The sequence below is a fragment of the Prinia subflava genome, chromosome 1, assembly GCF_021018805.1.
Source record: "Prinia subflava isolate CZ2003 ecotype Zambia chromosome 1, Cam_Psub_1.2, whole genome shotgun sequence".
Classification (NCBI taxonomy): domain Eukaryota; kingdom Metazoa; phylum Chordata; class Aves; order Passeriformes; family Cisticolidae; genus Prinia; species Prinia subflava.
In genome coordinates, this window is record NC_086247.1 from 106,913,345 (window position 1) to 106,923,156 (window position 9,812).

Genomic DNA, 9,812 nt, shown 5'->3' on the forward strand with positions numbered 1-9,812 from the left:
TTAAAAAATGAGAATTCAAGATCAATCCTATTAAATGCCAACTTTACTTCTGTTCATTAAAACCTTTAAGCCACTGCACAGAGAGGAAAATGTTTAAAATGAGCTTAACAAAAATTAAGGGGTTTTTTCCTATTGAGTGATTAAAAGCCACTATGCTATAAGCAACTTGTGGAAGTATTTGAAATAGATAAGCTCAAATAGGTAGATTAACTGAATTCCCCTAACAATAAGTTTCAACAATAAGCCACTGTAAAAAGTTTCTCTTTTTCATCAGGTTGTGGACTTTGTGCAGGTTTCTTTCCCCAGCAACAGAAAAAAGGAACAGCAAACTACTACAAAAGAGGCAAGAGAAGCAAGTATGTTGCCAACTGTAGTTCACTGCATTACAAAAGAAAGAGGGGGAAAAATAAGAAAAAATCCATCCATAAACCAACAAAAAAGTATGAGAATAGATTTTTCTAACTGAAGGCAAGTACTCACACAAGTATGTACTTCAAGCACTCATCTGAAAGTAACTCACTGGAAAAACATGCAGGCCAATAAACTCACCGTTAAGTTACTCATCTTTCACATCTTGGAGAGATACTTATTCTTCATTAAAAACTTTCAGAATTCATCTGTTCTGCCCTCTCAAAAATTTCTTATCAACCTCTTTCCACAAAAAGGAGTGACAGGCTATTGATGAGGCATTACTCCAAAACAGCAATTACTCCAGAGGAGCATGTCATCTGTAGACATACACTGGCTCCATTCTGAATTCCACTGGTTTCCAATTTCCTTTGGTTTTACCTCTGCCAATTCTCCTACATTCAACCTATTTTGCTTTGGCATCCCCATCCAGCACATGTTAAAGTATTCAGCCATCAATTTTTATACTTAGTAGGCATCAGTGGAATACAATAAGTTACTTCTTTAAAGAATTCTGTAACCTTAAAAACAACCTCTTCTACACGTATACTTCAGGAAACCTCATAATCCAGTGAACAGAATCCCTGCAACTTAATTTTATTTTTTATATAGTTTTCTTAAGGAGCTATTTCCGCTATACCACAACAATTGAACACAGACCAACATTTCTTTATAGGAAAAGTACCCTGAGAACTGGAGGAGTGCTGTCTAACCCAGCCCCAGCCCACTGGTACAGCAGTACCACACAGGGAGTTGCCGTGCAAGTAGCCCGAAACAAGCTGCAGCCAAACATATACAATGGCACACAGCAGTTTTCAGAGGATGAGAGAACCAGAGGAATTCAGGTATTCCGAAGAAGTGAACTTACAGGGGGAATGGAGGCAGGATACCTGCAGGAAATCTTGCTAGTTCTTCTCCATCACATTTTTTTGTAAAAACCAGAGGATGCTACTCCAGTCCTGAACATGAGACTGTACTCCCCTGACTGCATGCACAAGGCACTGCACACTCAGCACCGGCAGGGCAGGATCCTAAGCAGCCTGATAATGAAGGTCACACCAAAGGCCAAATCCTACTCAGATACTGTGGTACTAGACACACGAATGAAACCTTAACTAGGAGCATTTCAAATCACAGCAGATCAGCAAGAACTCGCAACATCCCAAAACTGTTCCTACTTAGTTGTACTGCCCACACACAAGTTACTTTTCATTTAATTATTCTTCCTATCCTGTGATAAATGATTTTGTTCCTGGCATTAAAATTGACTGCAAGTAAAGTATAAGTATCTACGAGCAGCTGAGCGTCTTGGTACCACTGGTTGGCTTGATAAATAAATTGCTTCAGAAAGAGAAAAAGTGAAGGGGGTAATTCTAATCAGAACATGATCCATCACCAGAAGATACAAGCATTAAACCAGTCCAAGCTTTCTTCAGTGAACAATAAAAGCATTTTAAAATCAGGGTGTGCTGCTTCTTTAATGCAACTTCAAGTCTTGCAAAATACAGTCCTTTTATTTGCATCCATGCCAAAAAACCGTGTTTAAACCAAAACACTTGAGTATGCATATAATTACAAATGAAGCACTCCAACAATATTGCATAGCATTTTCCTTTGAGTTGTAATCCAGAGGTGATCTACAAGGCTAAAGAACAATTTGGAAACAAAACAGGCAATTTACTACAGGAGAGGTTTCAAAACAGCTCTCAAAGTCAAAGCCACCCAACAGTTGCTCAAGAACTAGGAACTGTGTAGAAAGGTGCTCTGGAAAGCCACTCAACTGTAAATGTTCTGAACTTTGGAAATCAGATGACTTTAAAAAAAAAGTCCAAAACTTAAAAGTTCAACTTCTAATGTGACTCATGAAGCCTGAATACTTTGACATATACAGCTTTAGGAAAAGTCACTACAACACATATTCTTAAATACATAAGGTCTACAGGAGAAAGGAATTGTTGAGAATTATGATTTTGCATCTAGTTGGGTGTTGGTTCAAACCTCGTTACCAGAGTCATTTCAATACAAGGACAACAAAAGAGGGATTTCCTGACTCAGTGTTTAGAAGGAAGACACACTGAAAAATAACTATTTGTTCCACACCTCATATACACTAAAGAACACACCCACTACTTAAGCAACTGTAATAATATTAACAAACAGATAGAACTACATTTCCACAATTAAGACCTGCTTTAATTGTAAGTTACTAACCACAGTCGTATTACTTCTGGAAGTTTTCTTTTCTTAAGCATCTGACTTAAACATGTACTTTCCTCCAAAAAACCCGTACACCAGAAAAATACAGAGAATACTCTTTGGATTTCAGACAGACTAAATATTTATGTCGGGTTCTCAAGTGTTTCAACAACTATCTGATACTTGAAGAGAAGGAAGCAGGCTACCAAGGCAAACTTGACATTTTTTCCCCTGCTGAGATTTAATGCTTCAGATGCAGAATCAGTTGCTTTAAACCACTATTATATATCTTATTTTGAAAGCATCAAGAATGAAGCTCAGTTAAATGTATGTTTCTGCTCACTTTATGTCATGCCCTCAGAGGAGGTGCTTGTGAGTTTTCATTCTGCAAAACCAACTTGTTGCAAAAACAGCATGATGATAACTACTGCTTGAGAATATAACTAATATGAAATTGTCTCATGAAGATGAAAGACAAATCAATGAAAACTGATTAATAAGGGAAACAAAGGGCTATCTCAGTCTTCAGTTTCTCAAGAACAGTTTATAAACACTAACAAAAGAATCAATACAATTTAGAGAAAACAAACTGTTTGAGATAGAAATGTCAAAATGTTTATTATGGGTAAATATTATAGAGTAACACCAGTTTCTATTAAGGTTTACTTCTTAAATTATTCTTAAAACATTTTCAATGATTCTTAAAACATTTGATATAAAAAAGGTATTTTGACATCCTCTTTTTGTACTTGTATGTGTGTAGTTCATAATCACTTCACCCCTTAGTTATATTTAATGTAAACACCTTAACACCTGGAAATCAACAACTACAGTTACAGAAAAGAGCTCACTAACATTACAAGCCTCAAATACATCAATCCTACCAAGTCCTGACTTGAAAGAGCAAGAGTCCACATGGGTCCAAAGCAATGCCACCAACCAACTTAGCTCAGGAGGAGAAAAATTCTCCAGAAACCATTCTGTAGGCTATTCAACAACTACTTGCATGCCTTATGCATGCCCACACTTAAAAGCCCACTCTCCAAATTCACTGGCACAAAGAAGAGCAGGAAACCACCACACACTGCTATGGGCAGCTCCATCATTCCAGGGCAATGACAATAACTGGGGAAATGTGTGTTTTGTGGAGTACATTCTCAGTTTAGGCACAGGAAATGTTCTGCAAAACGGATCTACTTCCTTGCAAAAATTCTTACTGGGAACATCAGATCTGTTTGATGCTGTACTTGCACTTGCTCAGTCACAAAATCTTACATTGTTAAATCCAGAATTGTTTCTACGGCAGTAGAAACACACACAACAGAACAACCATACTGGCAAATTCTCCCCAAACACTGCTCTGGTGAATTCTCATACTACACATTCCAAAGACAAAAAAGCTAGATATAACACTATGCATATCTATTAAGTTTAACTGATAATTCCAGACTAAATATACAACAGGAAAACAGTTTCCATACAACTGCATTAGCTGCAATATCAAGCCACATGGACATCTGAAGAGAGCTGGATGCAGATCACAGATCCCAAACATGATTTGTTTTGTTTGTTGTACCTGTTTAGCAACCACAAGTATTGCTTTTCTCTTTTTTCCTTTCAGAACAAATAGGTAACACACTGACACCAAGCACCTCCAAAGAAAGCAGAACCAGCAGATCAGTAGCTGCAGTAATCTGCAGTAAAAGGTAGCCATGCACACGACTCTTACTAGTAGGAAGAGCAACAGAATATTTTAGATAATCTCCAAGAGATAATACATCCAGTACTCTTATTTTTCCAGCACTGACCATACACAGATAAGCACTACATTCTAACTTTAAACTCTACCAAGTAGATTATAGATAATTCCCTTTACTACTGATCTCAAATCAAATCAGAGTACACTACCTTATAGGATGAATACAGCTATTTGCAGATTACATTACAGTGTTTACCAACACAAGTGATCAGTAATACACAAACTATTTAATCTTCATATTTAAATACAAACACATTTTTTCAGGGCATACTATTACCAGGCACTTAACTTTGAAACAAAGTAATTTCTCTACCCTACCCCTCCCAAAATGTCCCCAGAGTAGGAAAAGATCAGTCGTCATTTTGTTTAAACACTCACTTTAAATCTGATTTCTATACCTGGGGGTCAGAAGAAAATTAGTGGCATTTTTAACTTAGGAAAATACTGCCACCTCTCCTAGTAAGCTTCCAGACAGTGGCATAATACTCCATGCAAACAAATGAAGTCTTAGTAGTAAGCACAAAAATAGTAAAACTAGTCAGCATCTCATTTTCAATCTAATTTTGGACTAATTTTTCTTCTTGAGGGTCACAATCTTCTACAGCTTTCCTAACTGTAATTGCTTTAAATTATACTACAGGGAAACAAGAGAACACTGAGGTAATTTTGCAGACTTTCTCCAGTTCTAACCCATCCCTACATCTACCACTTATGAGGACAATTTCATCCCTTGCTCCTTTTTATTACCTGTATATAGCAGAAAACGAAATTTTACTTTAGACTTTACAGTTTTGTAGCAAATAATGAATTATGCTCTTGGATGCTAAACTATAAGGGAAACTGTCATCAAGTTCCAAAAGAAAAAAGCAACCCTCAAATTTTAAAATTCTAGCTCACTTTTGTAATCAAATGAAAAATACACATGACCTGTACAATGAGTTTGCACCCATTTGCCCTTGATTCCTAACTCTGTCAATAGTACTATTATGTTACACGCTACGTGCACACAGTCTGTACAAGATACCCTCTGTGTTGATGACAAAACAAAGCACTATCAAGCTAGCCAAATTACAAAAGATAAAGCTAGATAACAAAGTGACAGATGGCCATTATAAAACACTTTCTAAACTATTACTATTATTATTTCGCTGATGAGCATGCCATGAACATACTGAGTCTCATATCCAGTAGCATCAGTTACACACAAATGTACCCAACTTTACTAACAGTCTATTATCATAGAAGTACACAAAAGAGCAAGAAAAAAGAAAGAAATTAGATTTCCTAGCATGAAAGATGACAAATTTGGGTCATCACTGAAGCCTAAACAAACTGTTCTGAATGGTACTATTCATTAAAATCAAATAAAATTTCCCATTTTCTGTAGTCCACAGGGAACAAACTGTTTATATTTGGTTTTCTTTGCAACCATACAAACTAGAAAGGTTTGTTTAAATTAAAGCTTTGATTTTGTAGCATAGTTTTGTGGCCACAGAAGTGCAGGATAGACTAGATCCTACTGCCTGGTTATGTACCAAGTTTGCCCTGTTGCACTCAATCATAAAAACAGTTCTCCTTTTTATTCAAATGAAAATCAAGTTCAAATTACTTCTATCATACCTGCAAGTAGCATTTTAGACCAGATCCACACTGAACTGTTTTCTTAAGACTGTATGAACTATACAGTTCTCATCACTGATTCATCTCCTCATCAACTTGCAGACCAGACATGTTCTTGTTAACCAACCTAGATTTATCAGTCTAGCAGGGGAAGATCCATGTTTTCTCCTGAGATCATGCAAAGCAGATTTATATCATCATCAGACTTTAAGAACTACGTCAAAACAGTTCTATCGATCAACACCCGAAGCAAAGAAACTTACCTACTACCATGAGAGTGAATTCAAATCCTCTCTTGACAGACTTTCGGTAAACTTGATTCGGAAGATTTGCAAACCCCACATACCCTTCAAGGTTCTTCTGTTGCTAAAGCAAGAGATATTTAGGAAAAAGAAGTTAAAAGGAAAGCACGTAATTTTTTAGTTTGCTTGTGTTCTTAGTTATTGAAATGTTCAATTCCTTTTCACATTTGTAGAAAAGTGCTATGTACTCAACCTCTCAATAACCCAAGCCATCTACATTCAAGACAGTGCAATGAACTGCAGCAAAAAAATACAAAATAATTTTTTTACTGGATCGCCAAAAAACTGGCACAACTCAGCCACACTAGGAGTATTTTGAGCAAATACAATTGCCATATTTTGACTATTTGTACAACCACAAGGGTGCAAGTGCAAACAAATTAAAACACCATCAACTTGGAACTAATGCCCATTTGAAACACAGGCCAGCAGTATGAATGCACCTTTCCTGTACTTCCATGTCATGGTGGTACTGCCTCAACATGATGGAAACCAACCCGACCTCTCTGCTTCTGTGTCACACAACTGGAGGCCTTCCTGTTACACCCAGACTTACACCAATGCAGCACATCTTGCAACAAACTCTCCATACAGGCAAAACTTGAGTTGCCTTGTACTCTGAAAACCTTACCCAAAATAGTGCCTACTGAGAAAGAAGAGAAGAATTCTGGATGTTAGCCAGCCCTTCTTCTCACGACATTAATGAAAATACTGGAGGTGCTCAAAATGCCTCCTCCTCACTAAACTAGACCCAGCAATCTTCCAAAGCTCAACTGTGCTACCTTGGCACTACTCTTCCAGCACAAGCCTACAACTGCTTGTTTATTAACACAGCAGCTCAGAGGATTGTCTTACAAGACAGGACAATTTAATTATTTTACAAACAGATCTGAAAAACTGAAAACACTGTCTTAAGACAACTGTCTACTTAAAGCACCACAAGGCCGTGCTTGTCATGGAGCAATGATTTCAGCCTTTAAGCTTTTTGTCCATGCAAAGTTGAGAGGGTGTCATGTGACGGTGGTACTGCCTCAGTTTCAGAGTTTAAGAGAGCTGTACATATCCACACAGCTGAAATGCTGTCTGCAAGTTTAAATCCCACTCCCTAAAATTATCTTCAAAAGCATAGAGGAATTCTAAAAAATAATCTGTAAAAGAATTTTCTACTACAGGCACTCTTGCCTGAGAACTTATCTGTATGAGATACAGTATGATTAATTTAAGTTTGGTATAAGGTTAACTCGTTTATCTTGAAATTTTTTCCAAAACTGACAGACTAGGTTCATTGCAGTAATAACTCACAGAATTTTAAGATTAAAAATATTTCTTTAATTAAAGCAAGGATATAAAACCACAATTACCTTTGAAGTATTAAATGCAAGAAGAACTAACCTCTTGGCAGTCCAACTGCACTAGTCAATAAATGGACTCTGCTTTAAGTCACCCAACCGATTTCTCCATTTGGCAAATGAACTATTAACCTCAAACAAAGCTATATCATTGCAAAGACTAAGTTAGAGGCTCAAGTTTTCATACTCATAACGCAAGAAATGTTATTACTTCCCTAAATGTAGAAATCTTTGCATCAAGTCATCAAGGAACTTCTTTTAAAAGAAGCTTTTTGTTTCAATATAGCCTTTGGTGCAGCCATAACCTCATCTGAAAGGTTCTAAAATATTTTAAAAAACACCCAGGAATTTAAAATCCAAATATTTGTTTTAATTTTCCAATCCATTACTGCATGTAAGGAATGGAATTTATCACAATCTAAAACTCTGAGCAGAAGCCAATGCTTTAGAGATATTACATGACATGCAGGTCAGAGCTTTTTAAGATATTAAAGAGCTCCTTAACAGTGCAGGTCCTTAATAACCATTAAGGATGTGGAACTCCTATTCATCCTACCAGATATGAAATATCTAATCACAGTCAGACACTCCTAATAGTTCTACTTGTCAACCACCTGCATTTTTTAGTATCTACATACCTTTTAATGTGTGTCATGCTTACCAGAAACAGTTCACCCCCTCATTGGCTAATTCTTTTGCTTAAAAAAATGGGTTACCATATAATTCTTCTTTTGAACAAAAATTATTTCTTTTCCCTTCCCTTTTATAAAGAGCTCTACAATTAGGATAGTTCTACCCCTACAAACCTTTAGATCACTGAGTACGAAATGCTAAAAAATAATAAGATGGCAATTTTGGGGTTGTTTGCTCTACTAAGAGGGTCTACATTAATCACATCCACATTTTTAGATAATGAAATATAAATGGCAGTAACCAGAAAGATGAAGATGTATGAAATGCCACACTAGCCATTGATGCTGTGTTTAATGTGAACATTTGCCATCCACAGGAAGGAGCCTTTTAAAAAACTGCAGCTGGATGCCAGATTCAGATTTCTGGTGTACCAATTAAAATTGAAGATTTCAACATACTGGTTTTTAAATGGTTGCCTTTGTTCATAACTTGCTACGTCTAAAGAGACCAAAACAAATTAGGAATTGACTTTCTTCAATTCCTGCAACAGCTTTTAAAAGAACTTAGTACCTTTTTTTGCAAAAGAATCGACTTCCATTGTCTTGAACATGGTGCCAAATGAGATCTCATGTTTCTGATACTTACAATTCCTTTCCCTTAACTTTTATCTCTTCTCAATTTTCAACCAGCTGCTACCTAAGCTCAATTTTAGCTCATCCACTAAAACCCTAGTGCTTCTTCTATTCCCAATTAGCTGTAAAACAACTGCATCAAAGTAATACTTACAGCTACTTTGTAAACAACACATTTCCATCATTTTCAGGATTGAAGATATCAAGAGGATACATCCAGAGGTAGTCCAGTAAGATGACGAATTTGAACCATTGCAGCAACGAGTCCATACAGGTGCAGCCGCAATCCAGAGAGAGGAACAAGGGCAGTGTGAGAAAGAAAAGAAGAAAAAGTTACTTACATTTGATCAAAGTAACCCCAAAGTAACCCAAAGTATTTTCCATCCCCATATGCTCAGTATGCAGCATTTTAAGCAGAATCACAGAATGGTTTGGGATGGATGGGACCTTGAGGAACGTGTACTTCTAAACCTGCTGTCATGAGCATGGACATCTTCCACTAGGTCAGTTTGCCCTAAGCCCTAACAAACCTGACCTTGAACACTTCCTGGGATGGGGTATCCCCAACTCTCTGGACAATCAGTTGCAGTACCTCATCAGTGAGGCACCAACGTACCACCTCACAATAAAGAATTTCTTTCTCGTAGCTAGTCTGGATCTATCCTCTGTCAGTTTAAGGCCATTTCCCCTTGTCTTCTCACTTCATACCCTTGTTAAAATTCCCCCTTCAGCTTTCTTGCAGACCTCCTTTATTTATATTGTTAGTAACCTTAAATTAGTTTGGATTATACATAAGACAACTTACTTATATGGTAACATACAACATGAATTCCAGCCATTTAATGATCAATACAGATACAATAGCTCTTTTTACTTCAGTTATTCAATATGTTTTTTGTTTGCCATATGCTAC

The 9,812-nt window shown here is 36.8% G+C and overlaps 1 protein-coding gene across 1 annotated transcript in view; it reads right to left on the reverse strand.

The window, feature by feature from the left end:
- SEPTIN7 (septin 7) overlaps window positions 1-9,080 on the reverse strand; it is a gene marked incomplete at its 5' end in the record, with an annotated part of 64,144 nt that extends 55,064 nt beyond the window's left edge. Inside the window, 2 exons of the mRNA XM_063390218.1 lie at window positions 6,247-6,349; window positions 9,054-9,080. Of these exons, the coding sequence (XP_063246288.1) occupies window positions 6,247-6,349; window positions 9,054-9,080 (130 nt within the window). The remainder of the gene's footprint in view (window positions 1-6,246; window positions 6,350-9,053) is intronic.
- Window positions 9,081-9,812: the final 732 nt, after the last annotated feature.